The 21,823-nt window shown below is 42.7% G+C and overlaps 1 protein-coding gene and 1 long non-coding RNA gene across 5 annotated transcripts in view; one reads left to right on the forward strand and one right to left on the reverse strand.

Annotated features, from left to right (window-relative positions):
- Positions 1 to 20,543, reverse strand: part of LOC103146953 (disco-interacting protein 2 homolog C-like) — a 64,595-nt gene extending 44,052 nt beyond the window's left edge. For 2 of the 4 annotated variants that reach the window (XR_001663794.1, XM_016677986.1), the window contains exons 1-6: positions 20,442 to 20,543; positions 5,911 to 5,973; positions 5,283 to 5,408; positions 4,042 to 4,167; positions 1,145 to 1,426; positions 316 to 438 (exon numbers count right to left, since the gene is read on the reverse strand). Coding sequence is in view for 3 of the 4 variants with exons in the window: in XM_016677986.1 (XP_016533472.1) it covers positions 316 to 438; positions 1,145 to 1,426; positions 4,042 to 4,167; positions 5,283 to 5,408; positions 5,911 to 5,973; positions 20,442 to 20,520 (799 nt within the window). In the remaining variant the exon portion in view is untranslated. The remainder of the gene's footprint in view (positions 1 to 315; positions 439 to 1,144; positions 1,427 to 4,041; positions 4,168 to 5,282; positions 5,409 to 5,910; positions 5,974 to 20,441) is intronic. The other 2 variants (XM_016677987.1, XM_007565062.2) reach the window with 2 other exon arrangements.
- On the forward strand, positions 19,043 to 20,915 carry LOC107837750 (uncharacterized). The gene is made up of 3 exons (XR_001663795.1): positions 19,043 to 19,927; positions 20,021 to 20,349; positions 20,452 to 20,915. It is a non-coding gene; the product is annotated as an uncharacterized LOC107837750 (long non-coding RNA).
- The last annotated feature ends 908 nt before the right edge of the window (positions 20,916 to 21,823 follow it).

Here is a 21,823-nt window from a genome sequence, read left to right on the forward strand (position 1 = left end):
ATGTGGCCCGTTGAGGGGGGACAATATGCTGAAGTGGCCCTCAGTGAAATTGAGTTTGACACCCCTGGTTTAGAGCAACTTTGCCTTAAAAGTGTCATTATTTACCGAATGACCCTTCATGACAACAGTAATAGACATTCATAAAGACTCCTTCATGTTTGTGACAGTGTCATGCCAGCCTTATGCACACCCCGTCAAATAAAGAGTTACCAAACAAACTAAATTTAGGTCTGATCTTTGTGAAGTTCGGATCTGTTTTTGTGTGAATTATTCCATAAGCCGGATTTGGGCTCTCGGTTCCCGGTCTGGACTTACCCTCTGACTCCAGAGGCGGCGGCCACAGCATGTCCGATCCAAACTCACAGCTCCGCCGCAGAGAGCCGCCGTTCTCCGCCACGCTCAGAGCACCCTTCCTCTTCAGAGACAGGTGGCCGATTCCTGCAGAAACACAGCGCGGCGTCAGAACCGGGTCAGAACACGAGACGCTACAGGAACAAATCCTGCGACATGGAGCTTTAGTCACCCTAAAATCCAGGTTAAAATACTTTATTGATTAAATGAAAGGTTGGAACTCATTACTGAAGGTTCTTCAAAAGGTTATTTTAGAAGCTGATGGCAGGAAGGAACTCCTGTAGCAGTCTGTATTACAGCGGTTCCCTAGAAGCCTCTGACTAAAGACACTGTCGTAACGAATACTCATTATTATCCAAAATTTTCTTTATTTTATTTTATGTCTTTTGATTAAAACCGTTTTAATTTTTGCTTTTTCAATGAGTTTTAACCAAACAAAGCCAAAAAAAGAAAGAATTTGAGTTGATGATTAATGAAAATATAAATAAAATAAATTTATCTTCCATCTTACTGAATAGTAAGATTGTGAGAATTAGGGCTGTTGCAGACAGAAAAAAGATGTACATTTCCACCCAAAAACTTAAAAGATAAACCTTGGATAAAAGGATAAAAGTAAAAAAAAAAAATAGATTTTTGAAACTCAGAAATGTCCAAGTTTTTTCTAGAAAATTTCTGAGATTAATCTAAAAATTTCTGAGTTTAATTTTGCTGGAAATATACTGCTTTTTACACATATATGTTTAAGTTTTAGGCTTTCATGGCGTTTCAGCCGGTCACAGGCCAACGTTCTCACCATGATGCGACTGTGACAGCTGGTGGTGCGGCTGGCCCAGGTGAGGGTGGCCCAGGTGAGCCAGGTGCGCGATGTGCGTGTGCGCCAGCGAGTCGGCCAGCCGCCCGGCGTTCCCGCTGCCTCCGCTCTGCGTGGACGAGGACGACGAGGAGGTGGAGCCCAGGTGGGCGGGGCCGAGCTGGGAGGGCCGGCTCATCCAGTGCTCCATGCCCGTCATGTCGTCGCCCGGCCCCGCCTCCTCCTCCGAGCCCGACGACGAGTCAGAGCACAGCGGCGACAGGCCTGGAGTCACGGGAACATGTTACTTTACACAAATACCAAAGAAACAGAAACATTCAACATGACAGGAAAAGATTAGGAAGGAAAAACTCCTTCACCTGCTCAGTCAATTTTATTTTTATAGCAACAAGCCAGATCAAAGTGCTTAATACCATAAAAACACAAAAATACAGTGTTTTTATTTGTTAATGTAATAATACAGCAACCAATTATAAAAAAAGCCAATGTAAAAATACATCAAACACATGGATCACATTCCAGTTATTATGAATCTAAAAATGAAATTAAAAACTAGAGATGGAACTCAGTTCAATTGTTTAGTTGAATTAACTGCAGAACTGCAATTAATTACATTTTAATGAAAAGTAATATTGCAACAAAAAAGCAACATTTTAAATTCAAAAACACTTTTTGCTGCAAAATGATTCAATAAGTAAATAATTTTTTAGCATATATATATATATATATATGCTGTTGTCCGTTGCGGCTGTTTGAATGTTGCTTGTGCATCAGATAAACAGGTGTACCAGAAACGTGAATACAAAGGTTCCGGACAGAAATTTTTTTTAAAAAGCTATAAAAAATTTTCACCCATTAAAACTGTAGTTAATTAATACAAATTGCTACAAAGAATGGGTGATTGTTTTCAAATGTGGTGTTAAATCTGACATGTTTTTGGGTTTAGTTCTGCTGTAGCCGAGTGTCTGAGGAGGAAGAACAATCTGGTATTGATTTGCTGCTAGGTGCTGTTTTAGGTTCCTCTGGTTCTGTTTTTTCTTGGATTTTCGTTTTTGTGCTTGGATCGAAGCAGCTGAGACTTTTTGTTTTAGGACAGGCTGAATGTTCCAGAGCAGGCGGGACCATGAAGCGTTAGAAACGGAGGTGAAAATCCCTCCATTCCTGCCGAACTTCATGAGAAACAACAAAATATTCCTGATGGCAGTTCCCAGGAAATGAAACATAATGTTCCTGCTGGCCTAATGCTTCACATCCCTGATAAATATGTACAAGAATAAAATCATTTATTAAAGCAGCAATAAAAATCCAAACCTGTAATTTGAGTAGATTTATTGACAGGCCCACAGCATCACAGATCTCCCACCTTACAGTGAGCCTGAGTTGCTTTTCTAAGTGTTTTCTCCCAAAAGGCTCAACTAAGTCTGGCCCTCATCATATTTTCACTTCCAGTTCTGTTAAATATTTTAATTATTGCCCAGATGAACAACAAAATGAAAACACATTTATTTTCCAATATAAGATCAAAATGGTCCCACACTGCGGAAACCTTTCCTCTGAAGCTGCTCCATAGCTGACGCTGTTCCGTAAAAGATCAAGAATTCGTTTGGCCAATGCTTTTGACAGATTGGCTTCCTTATAAACACAGTCTGGCGTGTTAATGTCATTTCGAAACAGTTCCTGTATCGGTCACGTGACTTACTGAAACCAATACGCGCACCGACATGGGGTTTGGTCTGAGGGCTTGACGCATGCGTTGACCCATCACTACAGAATGCTGTGCGCTGTCGTTTGCTTCCTGCTTTTGGAGCGGTCTCCACTCTGCTTTTTGTTCATATAAGCCTTCAAACCGCACCAGAGTTCACTTCAACCAAACAGACAGAGGTTTGTAGGCGGACCAGAATTCGATTTTTGGTTTGATTAAAATTCACATCTCTCCACACCAACCAGTTTAGGGCCAGAAAACAAAACATTTGAGCTTCCAAACAAGAAATTAACTCATAACTATCTAAACTATGGAGATTATTAATGCAAACGTCCAGAAAGAAAAAGATTTCCAATAGGATAAATTCGCTGCTGCAGTACTGTGACCTTTCAGTGACTGAGGCAAAAAGCTCAGAAGTTCAGAGACACCAAATGTCAGTAATTAGTGAATCGGATCTTGTGGCTTGTCAGTGAAACAGCCACAAGAACCAATTTGGGTCCAACATGCTTCAAGCGGCTGAATTTCCTCCTCTGAACAGCAGATAATTGTGAGAGCAGCCGATAAGGCCGGTGAGCCGCTGTGTGCAGACAGTTAACGAAGTGTTGTCAGAACGGTGGAAAAACACGACATGATGCGTTCAGGGACACGTCAGCTCCACTTAGCCATGTGCTCAAAGGTTAAGAAGCAAATTACAAAGGAACAAACTTATTATATTTCCTTCATTAAGACTCAGTTAACACCAAAATTATTCCATCAACTGTGGTTATGGATGATCTAATGAGCTGCTGTGTGAGGTAAAGGTCAGCTGCGCTGTCCGTTTTCTGGACCGTCTCTCAGCAGAAATGCTGCAGAAGGTGACGGGGTTCAGTTTTAACATCTTCCTGCGGCCGGTTTTCTGTAAATCCCTCCGTGGGTTTAACACGCCACAGAGAATGTGCCTGGTTGCAGTTTGGGTGGGATGAGCGTTCCTCTGTCAGAGCCGTCTGAGAAACCAGAGAATCCTGTCTGAGCACAGAGCTGCTTCTCTGGTGGAGTCAGGAGACGCAACTCAATCAATGTGAGCCGCTAGCGTCACAGCTAACGTTAGCATCTCTGTGAGGTAGATCAGAGAAAAACCCTGAGTCTGCCTGGCAGGTGATCTGGTGTAGGGAAGCAGGTTTTGTTTGTGCGTTGTCACCTGGAGGCGTGTAAGCGTCCATGGAGGTCTGGACCACCAGGGAGCGCCGTTTGGAAGGCATGGGCACCGCCATCTTCCTCTCTACATGTCGCGCCAACACGGCCTGGACCGCCTCCGTGTGGACGTCTGAGGAACAGAGACAGGAAGTCACACGTCTACAGACACACTGGACGACCATTAGCCTGTTTGTCATTTTCAAGCTACCAACTCTGAGCTAATTTTCAACAGGTTTTGTGTTTGTTTGTGTTCAGAAACACTAAACAAGAGTAAGATAACAAGTCTTCTGATGTGACGTTTTCATTTTGACATGTCCGTTACAGAAGCTTCGTTTCTATTACAAAAATATACAAAACTTTTTCTACATTCTGCTAATGAGACTTCCTTTAGCATCTTTCAGGCTTTTCTCAGACAGGTTCTGGAGTATTCCTTGTAAATACTGCGTTCAGGATTTCCCCCAGTGTATTATAAGCCTGGCGGGTCACCAGGCTTTACTTGTGCCCCCACCAGGATAAGCATTGCTTATTTATTTAAGTCTTTTTAAAATATTTGCATCTTGTAAGACTTTACAGTTGGTGTTCAGGTATTAATCTTACAATCTTTCAATATTACCTAATTATTAAGTGATTTTTTTCAAATTTCCTGTCAACTTAAAACATTTTTAACTCAAAAACACGACGGGCTGCTGGATAAATGACTGCCCTCGCAACCCAAGCACCGGGCTTAGCAAGTTTTCTGGGGGAAACCTTGATATTCACTTGGAAAAGTCCCAACCAGCTAATCATAATCCTGCACTAAACTACACTAAACAAAACGTTAACATTTCTAAAAAAACATGAAATATTAACATAACAAAAACTTTTGTTTTTTACCCAAAGAATATTTAGTTAAGCTTGCTTTGAGATCCACTGACTGATTAGTGCAATTATTATTTATTTTAATTGTATTTTTCTCTGTTAGCATTTTCTTAAGATGGTTGGTGTCTAAGTATATCCAAACGTTCTTTCTATAACAAATATTTTCTGTAAAGTTTTAAAAAATTTTAACACAAACACTCCGCCCGTGGCCCGCCTCAGCGCCTCTTCCAGCGGGTTTAGCAGGATTTCTGGGAAACCCAGAGACGTCTGACTGCAGACAGAGTGTGAAGGATTTCTGAGGTGTTGCTCAGTTTGTGAAAACCACAATAAAACGGTGCAGCTGGTGTTTCTCTGAGGCGAAGCGTGGATCAGGCGGGCTCCCCGTACCTGATCGGTAGCGCTCGTCTCTGGTTCCGGACGTTCTCCGTCGGTGGAAGCGGGCGGCGGCCGGGGGGCCGAGCGGGGCCCGATGAGACATGGGCCCCTCCATACCTACAGAAGCAGGCAGAAAAGCTTGTGGACACACGGACGGGTTTTTACAGGAACAACATGTATATGCACATGAAAGCAACAGAAAAGAGCGCAAAAAAGGAAAAAAAGAAACATGGAGGTGATTTGAGACGGCAGAAAAATGGCATTTTTCTGACTTCATAACCCAAAATAACCAACATAAAACCAGAAACATGCAGTTGTTGCATCTCTGCTCTGCTACAGAACATCTCTCAGCATCCCTGGACCCAAAGCTTACCCCGGTGTGTGTGATGTGTGTGTGTTAGTGGCAGGGAGCGACTGCAGCCTGATCAGCGACTGATTCAGAGGAGCAGGCCCGAGCTGAGCTCCAGGGAGTCCTAACCTACATCCACTAATGGCGGCCGAAGACTCCATCAATAGAGTACAGTGTTCAGACTACTGTACTCCTCCTGATAGCGGGTCGATACTCCAGCAGCGCTATGGGAATATTTGAGCTGAGTGGGCGGAGCGGGTGTGTGGAGGGGGTCAGAGGTTGCTAAATTACCTCCAGCATATGCCCTGATCAGCTTGGACCTCTTCTTCTCATAACCCTTCTGAGTGATGTCCCCTGTGAACAGATAGATAGACAGAGAGTGAGAGAGGCAGTGCAGGCTGCGACGGACGCTGCTGCTGACATCAGATACGTTTTGGTTGCTCATCTTTTTGCTTTAGGAAAATCACCGCAGCCTTTTCTGTCTCTCCCAATCTTCAATGTCTTTATCTGACTGTTAATCAAAGAGAAAAATGTGAACATAAAGAAAAGAAGATGAGATGAAGCGATGGATGATAATGCAAATGAAGAATGGAAAAACAAGACATAAATCATAACCAGATCAACATCCTCTCATCTGAAATAAACAAATTTAACATTCAAACAAAGATAACCTGAGTAAAAACAAATGGTCTTCAAATTATTTATAAATGTGGAAATATGGTTCCCCCCTCAACTTAATCATGAATTTAATGTGACTAACCACATGGTTTCGGTCCAGTTTCACTAGAAACAACCACAACTGATTCCTGCTTCGTGCAAAGAATAAACAAACCACTTAAATAGAGCCTGTCTGACGACATGAAGTAGGACAAAATATCCCAGAAACCAACACATCACTTCTGAATCTAGAAGCAAAATTCAAGAACGGACCAAAATCAAAGCAGTGAGCTATGTTTCCACCCAGCTGTCATGTGAATTTTGAGTGAACTTTAAAAATGTCACAAAAAAAATAATAATCTGCGCGTTTCCATCGACTGATTTGGAGCAAATCAACCAGGACACATGAAGCGTGATTTCATCTGATGTTGACATCATAACCAGCCAACAAAGTTCACTGCAGCAACACGTTTAAAACTCATCCAACAAGTCACAAAATAACCCAGAACACATCTGAGGCTCACCAAGGTTAGAGTTCATGATGTAACAAAAACTGAAGCCACTGCTGAACAATAAATGATTTCCAGAAATCATGTTGAAGATCCCAGATCAGGTTACAGTTCCTGAAAACTGACAGTTTCAGGAAATAAAACGACAGTCAAACATGGTGGTGGCGTGATGGTCAGTGGTTGGTTTGTTCCTGAACAACTTGGCACAATTCATGGAACCGTGAAATCTGCCCTCTGTAGGAGAAGGTCAGTTTGTGACCTAAAGCTCTGGACCTCTTTGGTTCTGCTGTCAGAGTTCTGGGTTCTACCAGAACCTGCAGGGATGTTTTCAGGCATCGTTCACGACTCCAACATGAGTTCGTTGGTTCAGCGTCCAACAGGAGCTGCAGCTGACGGATCGTCTCTCCTGGCCGGCTCGGCCTTCTGAGACACAGAGTAACAAAGTGCTCCACAAACAGAACCCAGGATGGATCCATACATGAGAGCAAACACATAAACATACTCAGAAAAATGGAAGTGAAGAAGCGAAACAGGAGTCAAACCCAGGATCTCCTTTCTGCAAGGCAACAGCTCCACCAAAAGCTCCACTTTCTCTCAAATTTGAGTCCTAATTTCAGATTTGATGACCATTTTTATGATTCTGGGAAAAACAGAGAATAAAATAAAATATTAGTTGTAACTAACACACTTTTCTTTAGCTCTTCTCTTCATCAAATATTAAATATTAAATATGTTGTTTACCAAAGGAGCAATAATCCATAAATAAAGCATATTTTATTTTCCAAAAAAGAAACACGTTTTGTGTAGAGCTGCTGTTATTTATCAGCATCATCAATCATGTTGGCTTTAAACATCAGTTAACATCAGTATTTTACTTTATGTTTATTTGAACAAATGTATTTTCATATTTATAGGACTGAGCATAATGTCTTGTGCATAAAGTGCATAACATGCAGCATAGCTGAGCCTGAAGTTATTCCTGCTTCTGGGAGATAATGCTGCTTTTCCACGTTTGTGGTTTAAAGCCATATTCATTTTTCCAACAACTTTCTTCTGACTGGACTCACATTAACATTTCAGAGCCTCTCAGCCAGAATCAGGACTTGATTAGAGAACCTGGAGAAAGCGAGAGATTAGGGTGATGGCTGGCAGGATTTCCTCCAGCGGACTGTGGAGACGTGTGACTGACTCGGTCCAGGATTAACTGGACCTCACAGAGCAGAAGTTTCCCCCATCAGTCTTAGCGAGGAAACCCAAGAAGCTACATGAGCTAAACGGCGTTCTGCAGCCGAAGAGGCGACAGCATCAGCGGCCGTGTCATCAAACCGAAGGCGGCCATGACAGTGGACAGACACAGAGGTCGGTGGGTGATAGGAGGAGGTGGGGGGTTCATTACAGTCCCTGAGGGGGGTCTCCACTGCCATGGCAACCTTCCACCAAACCAACACAATCACCAGCTATCAGTCACACCCTGCACAGCGCCACTAATATCTGCTGATACTTTCTGGTTTGTCCCAATTAAATGTTAAACTGCCTCTCCAGTTGCTGATTATTGATTATTCTTCGGAAGGTCAGAGAGATTAAACAGAAGATGTGTAACTTCATGCTTTACAGTTTTCCCAATAGCAGGAGAAAATGGGGAATAATTTGTACTTGCGGTAAAACGACGGATGTTTTCCAGTCGCTAAGCGAGTGAGTCCTGAAATGCAGGCGGTCATTCACTTCTCCTCAACCTTTTAACATCTTGTGTTTTGACACACAGTTTTCTAAAATTAAACAAGATAAACAGCTTCAGCAAATGTTGCTAAACCGAGCAGAAGGAGCATCTGTGTGGAGTATTTTCAGCCCCGCTCCAGAGCTGCAGTGGGTGTTTCCTACAGCAGGATGATTTATGTGGAACCCGACCCAAACAAACCAGTAATGAAGGAACATGTCAGCTGCTAGGCTGGGACGGGTTCTGGAGGACAATCCGTCTGGGTTCAGGTGAACAAAGAAAACAAGAATAAATCACTGCTGGGTCGGATCTTTCTGCAGACAGCAAGACTAATGGAGGCCTGTGTAAGTCTGAACACAACCAGACAATAACAGCTTCTTCATACTAAAGAGTTTACAGTCGAGGAAAAGAAAGCTCTCCCTCCTACAGATGATTCAGCAAATAATAAAAATACATTATTATAACCTGAACAGGGTTTGCACATTTTTCACCAACTCAACTTTTTACAACCTTTTGAAGACTATTGTGCAGAAAATATAAGACCTGGTAAGACTAGGAAAGACTGGTGACGCGACAAAGCTAGCAAGCAAAAGTATATTAGCAGCTAGTTAGCAGTAGCATCAATGGCCTTGAGTCACAAACACAATGAAGATGTCAGCGGATCAGTCAAAGTTTAACCTGTCCTGTGAAAAAAAACTATAGCAGAATGCAAGATGAAATAGTTCTGCCGCGACAAAATTTAAGATGTGTGATTAACAAATTCAAGATCAACTTTTTTAAAGATTTACAGACACCCTGCTGACCTAAATTGTAAGCAAAGATGCAAAATTTATTAGGGAAAGCAGCGACCAGGTGCTGCGGATCATCAGTGTCCATAAAGCTGCTTTTCTTCCAGTTTGCTGGCCTGCAGAATACAATGCCAAACCCGAAAGACAACAGCAGTGAGCTTAAGAGAAGAAACTGCTGCTTGACATTGATTTTGGAATGTAGATTAAACACATTTCCAAACTATTTGACATCATTCTGCAGCTGTAAATCTTCCCAGGAAGTCCACCATGATCAGCCCATGCAAGGCTCAGAGAGTTAACTAAAAAACTCACGAGCTCCATCCTAGACTCTGCTGTTAGCAGGTTAAACGTTCTGACACGAGAGGGGAAGAAGAATGAACATGTATGGCTTGTTTGGAAGGGTTTATAGGAGGAAAAACTACCACTTTGGATGTTTCACTAAGGGTTTTAACACCTGACAGCCTGGCGATCAAAGTCACAACATTTGTTACATTTCCAGCTGCTGCGGTTCTCTTTCTCACTGCACTGAGTGAAACAAACCAAACCATTTGAGCAACCTGTTCCCCTCCTGGCCTGTGGGGGTGCTGCACCAAGAACCACTGAAGGAAATGACACAAAAAACTCTGGAGAAGACACAGAGCAACTTCCTTCTTCACCAAATGTAAATAAAAATGGAGTGGTGTCAGATTTTATCGGTTGGAGGATTTCTCTTTTGTTTTTGGTTAAGACCACGAGCCATTTCTCGCTAGACTAGTGTGTTTGTTTTGGTTGTTTACCCAGAATGCCCTGCTTTGTAGTCCACGTCCTGCTTTTGGAGCGGTCTCCAGTCTGCTTGGTGTTTGTATATGCATTCAAACCACACCAGAGTTCACTTCAAATGAACCCAGACTGAGGTTTTAAAGGACCAGAGTTCATTTTTTAGTTCCTCATCAGTTTGATTACACATTCACAAGTCTCCAAACAAACCGGACCTTCAAACGGACTAGACTAAACAGGGCTGATGTCAAAGCTCCCTGAAATGATCATCACACAATCTGTTGAGCACGGTGTGGGAGGTGTGATGTCTCGGGCTTCTTCTGCAGGCACCATAAACTCTTCAGCGAACCAAACGTGAGACGGATCTTCAGGATTCGTCTCAGACGTGGTAAAGCAGGTTTCTACCGGAGCAGCGTCTCTGCTGACTCCATGGATAACATATGCTGAGCTGTGGGGAGTCTCTGGAGTGCAGGGAGGAAATATGTGAGCAGAAACACGAATGACGGGAAAATAAAGCGGATTCGCTGCAGGGCTGTGATGACTGAAAGGTGTCGGTCTGCAGCTGAATCACAGACGACAGAGAGCGCAGAGAAAACAAGCCTGTTTTTAAATCACCCAGAATCAAATCAAACGGATTGATTTAAGTCAAATGGAGAGAGAGGGGGAAATAAAGAGTTGATAATCTGATGGTGGAGAACGGCCAGAACATCTGGGTCCAATCTGCTGATTGGTGCCGGTAAGCTTCGTCTGTGTGCTGTAAAAACCGACGGAGGCCTCCAGCTTCTTCTTCTTCGTCTCCTCTCTGATCAGCCGCAGTGGAACAACATTCTCTGTTCTTCTCTTTTTTACTCTCTTACAAACACACCCGAGGTCCGTGGGGAGACGCCATCTTCCACTCGCAGCGCAGCAGAGCTGGGAGGGTGTTGCCTAGCAACGGTTCTCTTGGAGAAGGCCTGAGATGGCCATCTTGGATTTGGAGCATCACATGAGAGAGGTGCTCAAACGGTACCTGCCAAGGTGGATGAATATGTCTGGATCTGGGCTGTGTGTGTGTGTGTGCGTGCGTGCGTGCGTGCGTGCGTGTGTGTGTGTGTGTTGTCGCAGGCTAATTAATTCCTCCTCCTGCTCAGTGATTTTAATGACACAGCGCAGCGCGGAGGACGGATGGCAGCAGCTACAGACTGAAGTTTTTCTGCGGCTGAGCGGTGGAAAGGTCTGCTGCTCTCTGAACACGTTGTTCTGTTGGGCGAAACACACACCTGTGTGTGATGTTCCTCTGCAGCAAACCCATCAGGCCTGATTTTCTGCTCAGCTCTATCTTAAAGGGACAGGCACCCTTCTGATCCTGAACTCGCTCTCAGCCTGTTTGAAGCCACTTCCTAAAGCTGCTCAAACCTTTTAAATTCAGAGGTGAAGGTGAAAACCAGGAGGAAGATTTTTACACATCCAGACTTTATTTTTCATGGTTCATAAAATTCAAGAACTTTTCAAGTATTTTCAAGGTACGTTTTCAAACTTTTCCAGCGCCACACTGAGAAGGTAAAAACTACACAAATTAACTAAAAAACAGTTTAAATTCACCATTATATTCACTATATGATCATTTATCACTGTTATTAATCATGTCCTGTGATTAGAGCTGAAATGATTAATCAGATTAATCGATTACTAAAATAGTTTTTAGTTACGTGTGATAGTCTACCTTCTGCAGCAGGTAAACGTAACTAATTGTAATTGTTTTGAAATGTCTCACATTTTAACAGCTGACTGGTCTGAGAACAAAACACTGATGAAAAATCCTCCAATCTTGTAAACTTTGTTAACCATATAAAAATAAGCAACATTTAATGCAATTAAGCAGATCAGTAAGTCATTGTTAGAAATAATACATATTCATTACACTGAAATAATCTAAACACATCCTGTTATAGTAAATGACGCTTAAACACAAAATAATCTCTAAAAAATGTTTATGTTACTGTGAAGTACTGTCTCTGCTATTGAGCTGTTAGCAAACAGCAAGTCTTCAGTCAGAGGTTTCTTCAGATTTGCTGCAGTACTGTCTGCTACTGGAGATCCTCCTGGATGTTATGAGTTACGACAGCTGAAACTGAGGGGAAAACTGCAAATCGACATATTCTACATGTAAATAAATATTTAAGAAACTCTAAATATTGTGTGTTTTCCACTCAAACCCCAAATGCCTGTGTAACTGTCCAGTCCAAATCTTAATGTAGCTTTGGTTCATCATTGGTGGCAGCGGCGCAGCAAGAAGGCTGACAAAGTGTGACAGATAATAGGAAAACAGAGCAAGGAATTGGAAATCAGGAGGTTTAACATTCTGGATGGTTTGTTTCCAGAAAGATGGCTGAGTGCTATCAGAAGGAAAACAGAGCTGACCACTTGATTTTTCTCCAAAGCCTCATTTCAACTCTGGTTTTCTCCTCCTTGAGCCCCGTTTGTTCGGTTTTCTGGAGCTCTAATACATGCTGGAGCTGCTCTGTGATTCTCAGGAACTTGACATTTATCATCCAATGTAAAAATAAATGGCTCATTATACACAGCGTCGGAGCAGAGTGTGCTGAAAATGTCACGTACTGAAAACAGGCAACACATGTCTGGTCATATGGAGAGACTTATTCAGCCAGCCTCCGACTTCTGTCCACAGCAGCAACCAGGACCAAATGTTTCGGAGGCCGAGCTGCGAGGAGAGAAAAATCCAAATGTTTGGAGATTCATAAGCAGATTCGCTTAGATGATGGAATATCAGAGATACGAATCTTTCAGTGTCTAGAGATTTAATTTTACTCTGATTTATAGGATCACGATTCGATTCATTTGTAATTCAGAAACGGTCTAGAAAATCTGTCTGAATGATGAGGCTGATAAGAGGAAAAGAGTAAACAAAACATTTATTTAAAACTACTCTATAAACTGTTTAAATTCCATCAGTTTATGTTTAAATTAAACTAGGTTTATGCATCAAATTCTATAACTTAAAATTACACAAGTCTGAACCTGAAGTGATCCATGTCACTGAACCGCCATCTTAGTAGGCAGACACAGCGTAAAGCATCGATTATTGACTTCCAGACCAACAAAAAGGAAGTTTAAGGAAAAAAATAAGACTTAATAACTGTAACGTACCTTTATTGTTTATAAGTTAGACAGGAACCAGGTGAGAGCCAGTTCTAAGCTTGTGGCTTGTTTATTTTTGTCATGTCAAGACAGTAAGCTGCAGATACCTACCAAGATGGCTGCCAGCTACAAAGCTCCTGGAAGTGTGACATCACGTGAGAACTACATGTTGGGTTAGCTTAGCTGCCATGCTTTAGCTTGAATAAAAAAACATTAAAGAACTATTCAAAATATAATTTTATAAATAATTAGGCAGACTAAAATCTATTTTATAGAATTGGCAGGATGGTGATCCTCCGTAGAATGTTTTGTTCTGTAGAATATATTCCATAAGAACAGCATGGAAGCAGAAGCAGCTGCAGCATCCAGATGTGAAACTTTGATATATTTGATAAAATTAAACGAGTTGTCAGTGCGTCGCACCGTCTCCATGGCGACCGGCCTCCATGGCGACCGGCCTCCATGGCGACCGGCTCACCCAGCCTCCTCTGAGCAGCTGCATGTGCCACACTCAGCAGACCCTCGGCAGTCCCGCTCACATGTGTAGGGTCCTTCAGTTCTGCGGCCCATCTGGACCCATCTGGGCCCATCTGGGCCCATCTGGGCCCGGCCGAGCCGGCGGCCCATAAACAAACGCTGAACAGGAAGCAGGGCGCCCAGTTGGAGCACTGGGTCAAGGTCGTCCTGTAAGGTCAACCAGTGGCGGCTTGGTCAGCGCCTGGTGCTGAGTGTTGGGCTGCAGGCGGCCCGGCTGCCCAGTTCTACAGAACCAGACCCAGAATGACCAGCAGCACAAAAAACTGACACAACTAATTAGCCGAATAATTTCCAGTTAGTCAGTATTACTATCCCAGTTAACCCAGTTAACCCAGTTCCACAGAGCAAAATTACTTCAACAGCACATCAACCATTTTTCAGGAAGTCACAGAAGAATCCAGAACATCTAAAGCTCTGCAGGCCTGACAAGCCTCGGGGAAGGTCAAAGTTCATAATTAAACAGAGAATTAGAGGCAGAAATGTACCAGTAAACATCCTGGTGATCCTGAAGAGCCTCCAGAAATCAATTTGTTCTTCTTGTTTTCAGTTCTGCTTCCTTTTTAATCTCAGTAATAAACGGTTTCATTTAATCACAAGCTCTGCTGATTTCTGATTCAAATATCTCCTCATAATCATAAACAATCAGCTGATCAGGACTGAATAAAGCTCATAAGCTGCTCTTTGTACCAAACAGAGATGGATGTTTCAGCAGGAGTGACGCCTCTCTGCTCCTCTCGTTTTTCACTCTGACCCAATTAAACCAGGAAGAAACGCTGCGGCTCTCACAGCAACACAAACATTTATATCCTCAAACTCAAGTTTTGATCATATTCACTGAATTAATTGGTTCTTCTTGGGCAGAAATATAAAACCAGTTATCTAGTAGTTAAAACGATAAAAAAAAATGATGTCACGGCGATCATTTAGGGTTTTAAATGGAGATGGAGACTCAATTTTGATATTCCAGATCAAATTGCACAGAAGATGGAAAAAATAAAGCTTCAGATTTGACTTAGAGTCTAAATACTTTGACTGACTGAACAATACATGAAAATGTGCCGGTACCACAATATCAAAACTAGACCAAAAAATAAAGGCACAGTTATTCAGCTGCCAGTTGAAACGATAAAAACAAAATGTCGCCATGGTAATTCAGAGTTTTACTACTTGGACTTTTTATCTGTCAGGACGTGACTGAGACTTTTCCTTTAAAAACCTGAGACTGTTTGTGTTGTTTCATTCAATCAAAGTCAGCATAAATTAGCTTGAATGTGTTATTTAAAAAAAAAAAATCACCAAAATCAGAATTTTAATATTAGAACTTAAAGAAAAACAAAAAATATGACCAATCAGAAAACTCTTGATTATCTTTTGGATGATCAGGGTTTGATGACGATGGACATATTGAGGATTTAGACTCTGTAAATCTGAACCGAGGTGAGGATGTGTCCGTCTTTAAAAGCTGACAGGAAGAAACATTTCCTGCCAGACTTTGTTTCTGCTGAGTGAGGCTGTGAGGTCTGGTGAAGTGACGCTGCACAAACTGGACGTAAGAAAAGCAACGCCGCTCTAAAGTCGTTAAATCTCAGCAGAGCGGTCAGGCTTGTCACGGTTCTGGACCTTCTGACGGAGGACCGTCAGCAGAATCATGAGCAGTGAAGTTACACAGCCCACCGTGTGTTTGTGTGGAGCGAGGCGACAGAGACGGACGTCAGTGTAACCAGGCGGCGCAGCCACGCGCTGACAGCGTCTCCATTCTGAAAACACACCGACGCATCAGTCAGCCAGCTGTCACCAGATCGCCTTCAGACCTGGAAACACGCCGCGGTTTCCTCCACTGTCCGCTAACGGAGGAACGTTCAGCCTCCACTTCCCGCTAACCGCTAACGGAGGAACGTTCAGCCTCCACTTCCCGCTAACTGCTAAAGGAGGAACGTTCAGCCTCTCCTGTCCGCTAACGGAGGAACGTTCAGCCTCCGCTGTCCGCTAACGGAGGAACGTTCAGCCTCCGCTGTCAGTCAGCAGAGACTGAATATTTCATTTTGTCAAAGTTCTTCCGTTTTTTGTTTTTTTTTATCTAAATTGAGAATATTTGTTACTTCAAGTGGATAAAAAATGAGTCGCCACCCAGAAAGTGCAAAGTTGAACTGCATCAACTTTGATCAGGTCCACTGAAAAAAGAGAACAGGTGATCCAACTGATCCAACTTAAAAATATTGCATTAATTAGTCACAAGTAATCAAATTAGAGTTAATTTATTAAGTTGGCAAGTTAATCATTTAATTACTTGTAAACAATAATTAAGACAATTTTTTAAAGTTCAAGCTCCACTCTTTTTCAGACGAACTTAAAAAAGTCTAACTGTTTCAAACAGCTGTAAAATTATTGTAAAAGTTGTTTATTTTGGTTCAATTTGCTTCCATGCCCAAACCCAGCAGCCGGCTGACAGAACCACGACACACAGGAAGTAATCAGGGATTATAAAAGACGCCATAAATGATCTCAGCTCCACAGAAACAGAGCTGACCTGAAACGCACCGCTGCAGGCCACATGATGGCATCGCTGCCGTCGCATGCGGAGCAAAGCAGGGTTGCAACGCTAACAAGGAAAACTCTCAATCTGCAGCACTGCAGAAGGTCAGAGGTGAAACACCAGAATCAACAACAGACTGCTCATAAATATCCAGTTCACACTTTACTGATTAAATATTAGATTATTTTTTTCTTGTCCTGTCTGGTCTGAGTTGGTTTTTCCTGGAGAGCTGCAGGTTTTTATGGGACAAATAAGAAAAAAACCTTCCGGAAGGTCTTTGAGCTTCATCACATAAAACTGGAATGGATACTTCAAGGTGTGTAGGACATGTCAGAGATCACCCAGTTTGGTCTGATGTGTAATGCAGCAGCAGCGAAATGCTGAGACACTGAAGAACAGCGACTTTTAATGGCTGGAGGTCACAGAAAGGCGCTGGAGGAGATGTGATTCAGCGGCGGAGAGTCGGCTGATTGCTCAGTTTATCTAATAAACAGGTGGAGCGCCGATTATCTGCCAGGCTGGAGTCAAACGCTGCAGCTCAACCCATCAAATCTGACAGACAACTGCACCGATCTGCAGCTCTCGTCTTCTACAGGCTGGATTTTATTAGATAAAACACTAAAATTTATCAAAAACCTGCATCCAGGCAGCTGATCTGGAGGTTTCCTGTTTTAAACCCAATAAAGCTGCATTCAAGTTGCCATGCTAATCCGCATGTGTACCGGCAGTTTTCAGATTCCCTTTCAGAGTCTTTTTACTTCAGTCGTATCAATCGTACAAATTCCCAATAACACGCCGAGGTTTGTGGTCGTACTGTGACGAAATGTTAAATATTTTCCATGACCTACAGATGAGATGAGGTGATTCTGCTGTGTGTTAAACAGACTAATCAGTTTTATTTGCCTCCTTTTCCTTTGGCTTCATAAGCAAAGACAAACTTTACCTCTGTGGACATTTCAAATAAGGGCTGAGCGATACGGCTTACAAACAAATCTGTCATTCTTTGTTCCTTGAAAAAAGTCCAAATGAGAAAAAATATCTTTAAAAAATGGCTTTTGTTTCAACCATTCCTTCAGCGAGTTGACAAGCTGTAAAAATGCTTTTCAAACAAGATGGCTGCCCTAGGTTCGCTTACATCACTCTGAACTACGAAAACTCAAGGAGAGCATTGGTGATATAAAAAATCCATTCTAAAAATTTTTAGAAAATTTGACAATAAAATTGATTTATCTATTTTTAAATTAGGAAAAACAGCTGTTGGGAGGAAGGTTCTCCAGTAGCAGTCAGTGTGGCAACAAATCTCAAGAGGCCTCTGACTGAAGATTGTACGACTGTCTTGACATGCTAGCTGCCACATCTTGATGTTGGAGTAGGGGAAGAGACGGTTTGAACTTCCTCCTTCTCTCTCTGCTCCTTTTCAACGTCTGAGATTTGAAGTTGTAGTTTAGGTTTTATTTGAAGTTTTTAGATACTAATCTGCTCCTTCCAGTTGTAAAAGAGTAAAAGCAAAATTTCTTCCGGCTGCAGAGCGTCTAAAACCAGAGGGAGTAATTGTAAGAAAATACAAAGATTCAACCCAGAAATATCAACAAAAGTCTTCAAACACAACAAATGATTGGAGTATTTTCTGCAGCAGCTGAGCTACTGCTGTCTAAATGAGGTCAGGACCAACTGGGCCGCAGGAATCCGTTCATCTGGGCGAGCCTGAAAACGCTGCGCAGGGCGCAGATCAACGGCATCTGAAATATTTCAATCCACACATTCCTGTGTGTTGCTAATATTATCCACCCTGAACCAAAGACAAATACAGTCTGACAGAACGATCGCTGCTTTTCAGAGTCTGTCTGACGGCTTTAATTGGTCGCATTGATTAACAATCAGATCACTGCTCTGGATTTCCTTTAGGAATTTTTTATTGTTATTATTATTTCCTTTATTTAACCAGGTAAACCCCGTCGAGATCTAGATCTCATTTTCAAAGAATCAAAACTGATAACCCATAACGTAAACATGGGCTGGTAAAACTAGACCGGTTTGTTCCTGCATCACTGCAACACTGTTATTAAATCAACACCAGGAAAAGAAGAACCAGACCACCACTCAGATCTGCTCGGCTCAGTCTGACTAAAGTTCCCACAAGTTCACAGAAACCTGCAGGGAAACTCGCTAAACGTCTTCCTGATGGCAGTAAAACAGAGGAATTCTGGGAGTTTTTTATACAGGTGAGTCAACCAAGTCAAGAATCCAAGGTTGATGTGATCAGAGACAGTTTAAAAAGTTAAATGTTTTACAGCGACTGCTCTCTCACACAGTGTGGCATCACCTCCGCTCCTGATTTACTTGATTTGGAACTGTTGGCCTTTTAGAAACCTCAGAGTTAAGCTAGGCGTTACCGCTTCTTAACTTTACATTATTATCATTAAATAATACGACGGCTTTATAGGTGGGCGATAAGGACTTTATCTCGATATTTTGTATTAGTATTCTGATAATGATAAAAGTGAGAGAAGAGTTATGTATTAACGTTTTTGGCTAGTCTATTGCTGTGACTGTGTGTCACAGCAATTATAGTCCCACTAAGAGAAGCACTGCTTTTGAAACATTCCTATTTGTAACACACTTCTTTTGCTAATGTAAGATACTAAAAACAGTTGAATCATTTTGTTTCACCAATAATCACAAATTGGTGCATCTCCACTTTTTTCTTGGTTTTGTTAAACTATAAAAGCTTAAAAATAGATCTACTTAGCTTTTTTATTTACTAGTAACTACAGTATCTATTACTGATCTTTGTTTTTGTAGATATTTAGTCAGAAAAAATACAAAATATGCCATTTAACTGATCTTAAAATCACAATATCTGCTCATTGAACTCAACATGGAAAAAGAAGGTAAATTTATGAAAAACCAAACAACAACCCTATTTACATCAGGAGCAACCTGCAGGCTGCCCAGGCAGTTTTAAAAGAAAGCCATTTATTATTTTTTAAAAAGTCACAGCCTTCTGGTTAATCCTCTGAATCGCTGGCCTCCATTAAAACAGCTCGATCTCATTTGGTGACCGATTGCTCAGTCTGCCTCAGAGATCAGCAGCAGAAAAAACACCTGAGCGTCTGGACCGAGCTGGTTCTGGAGGTCCACTTCCCCTCAGGAGATCTCAAAAGAAGATGAGTCCTGATTGTGTGTCAACCTTTACATGATAAATAATTCAGCATTCATCCCAGAGTTTGCAATAAACATACTGGAAAGATTGTTTGGTCTTTTAGCAAAACAGCTGCAGATTTAGCTGCAGTTTGCTGTCAGGGATGTTTCTCCAAAATAAAAGAAGAATTTTAGGTGAAAAATGTCAATTTCACAGGCCTTCCTGAGCCGATATGAATAAAATGTGATTCCCATTATATAAGCCGGTCAGGAAAAAAAACTGAGCTCAGATGTGGGTTAAACTCACAATCCAGGTAGAAAAGGAGCATCCTGCTCCTCCTCATCCTCCGCTCCGCAGGCCCAGAAAAACACGCACAGGCAGAGGATGGGGCCCCCGGAGCCGGGGAGCCTCTGTGTGCTGCGGTGTCACGCAGCATCGCACCGCAAAGCTATTATTAAACCCGACCACACACACACACACACACTCACGCAGTCAGTCAGGTAGGCACACACACACACACACACACACGCACAGGTAGAGGATGGGGCCCCCGGAGCCGGGGAGCCTCTGTGTGCTGCGGTGTCACGCAGCATCGCACCGCAAAGCTATTATTAAACCCNCAGTCAGTCAGGTAGGCCAGGCTGCTTGTGTCAACATCTCAAGGTCACAGCACGGCTCTGTTTTTGGATCGGAACCGGCAGAACAACGCGGTGTTTTCCTAACAGCGGCACCGCGGCTGAGACAAAGAGCAGCGGGCGAACTCCGCAGCCGGATCCCGCTCTGCCCTCACCCTCCCCGGGCAGCACGGAGCTGCCCAGGCCGGCTCCTCCGGCTGACAAACATCTGGATGGGAGGAGCGGGAGGAAGAGGAGGAGGAGAAAGAGGAGGGGGCCGCAGGAATGAACGGCCGGATTCCGTTAGTAGTGAACAACCGGTGAGGATGGAGATGAGATAAGGTGATGAGGATGAAGAGGAGGGAGAGAAGGAGGAAGGAGGAGGGGGAGGTTTGCGCTCTTTTTCTCCCCCCATTTTCTAATTAATTCCTTACCCTCTGACAGCTCCAGCTCCAGCTCGGCCAGCCGGGCTCGGATCTCCAACGGTATCGGCGACGCCTCACGGTCCGCCATTCGGCTGGTACCGAAGAAAACAGCTCTCCGGCGGTAACAGCTACCTCCTCAGCCGCTCCTGCCTCCTCCTGGCTCGGCTCGGAGGCGGTTGGGGGGGAGCGCTTCTCCTTCTCCTTCTCCTCGGCGGCCCCTCCTCAGCAGAGGCGCGTAAAGACAGCGAGGCGTCGGGGTAGAACAAAGAGGATAAATCTGGGTCCGGTTTTAACGGGGCCCCGCCATGTTGCCCGGTTCCTTGGCTCGGTGAAGACCCCCGGTGGTTCGGTCGGTTCGCCTCTCTGCCGCTGCAGAGGTTCTGCTGGCGGTTGTGATGAGGATGATGAGGCTCGCGCAGCACCGCACTCGCAGCCGTTTGAAGCTTGCTGCTGTCACGTGACTATACGGAGTAAAAAAAAAAAGGAGGTGGTGACACTCATCACCTGCAGGGGGCGCAGCGAACAACCACACCTACCGCTTCAGTTACACCTGACTGAAATACGAGATCAGCATAACTTATATTCCATCCACTGAATGTATATTAAATGTATCTATTAAATTAAGTTTTGATTAACTAAAAACTGTTTTAATTAATTATTTTATAAAGTCCTGAATAAGTTTATTTTAGGCATTTTTACTGAAAAATTATCTTGTTTTACAAAACATATTTTTGAGAGAAAATGCAAATTGTAATAGTGTCATTAGGTCGTGAAATTATGTTTCTGTGCTGCTTTATTTTTTCAGTTTTATGTTTCACAAAATATGTTTCTAATTCTAAATTAATCCAATCTTAGACTCTTGAAATTCAACTGTTAATTTTCTTGCTTAAAAATACATTTAGTATTGAATTATTTCATTTAAAATAATTTTGGTGGACTGACTTGAGGAATTTTGTCTTTCTCATGTCTCCTTCCAATATTGGCAACTTCATGCCAATATTGCATTAAAACTATAAGAATAGTGTCCATGAAATTATGGTGAAATAAAAACGCTAAAAGAAAGCTGAGGGAAAGACAGAAGTGGCATCAAGATGCTCTGAAGACAGAATATGTTTTAGGAGGCGTCTTGATCAGATGCACAACTTTGTTTCATTTTTGGTTATGTCTCCATTGTGCATCTCAAACCTTTTATAACATTCCTATCTGCAGGTGATCCACTCTGCAGCAAAGCCTCTTTGGAGCACAAAGTCTCAGTAACAAAATATCAGCACATGTGAGTCATCAGCCAAACTCAAACCTGTGTAACAAATAATTTCCTTGAATTTATTTGATCATTGAACCACATTTTTCAGGTGAAAAGTTAATAACAGATTCCATGAAGAAAAAACAAG

Source organism: Poecilia formosa, unplaced genomic scaffold (assembly GCF_000485575.1).
Source record: "Poecilia formosa unplaced genomic scaffold, Poecilia_formosa-5.1.2 Scaffold171, whole genome shotgun sequence".
NCBI lineage: Eukaryota > Metazoa > Chordata > Actinopteri > Cyprinodontiformes > Poeciliidae > Poecilia > Poecilia formosa.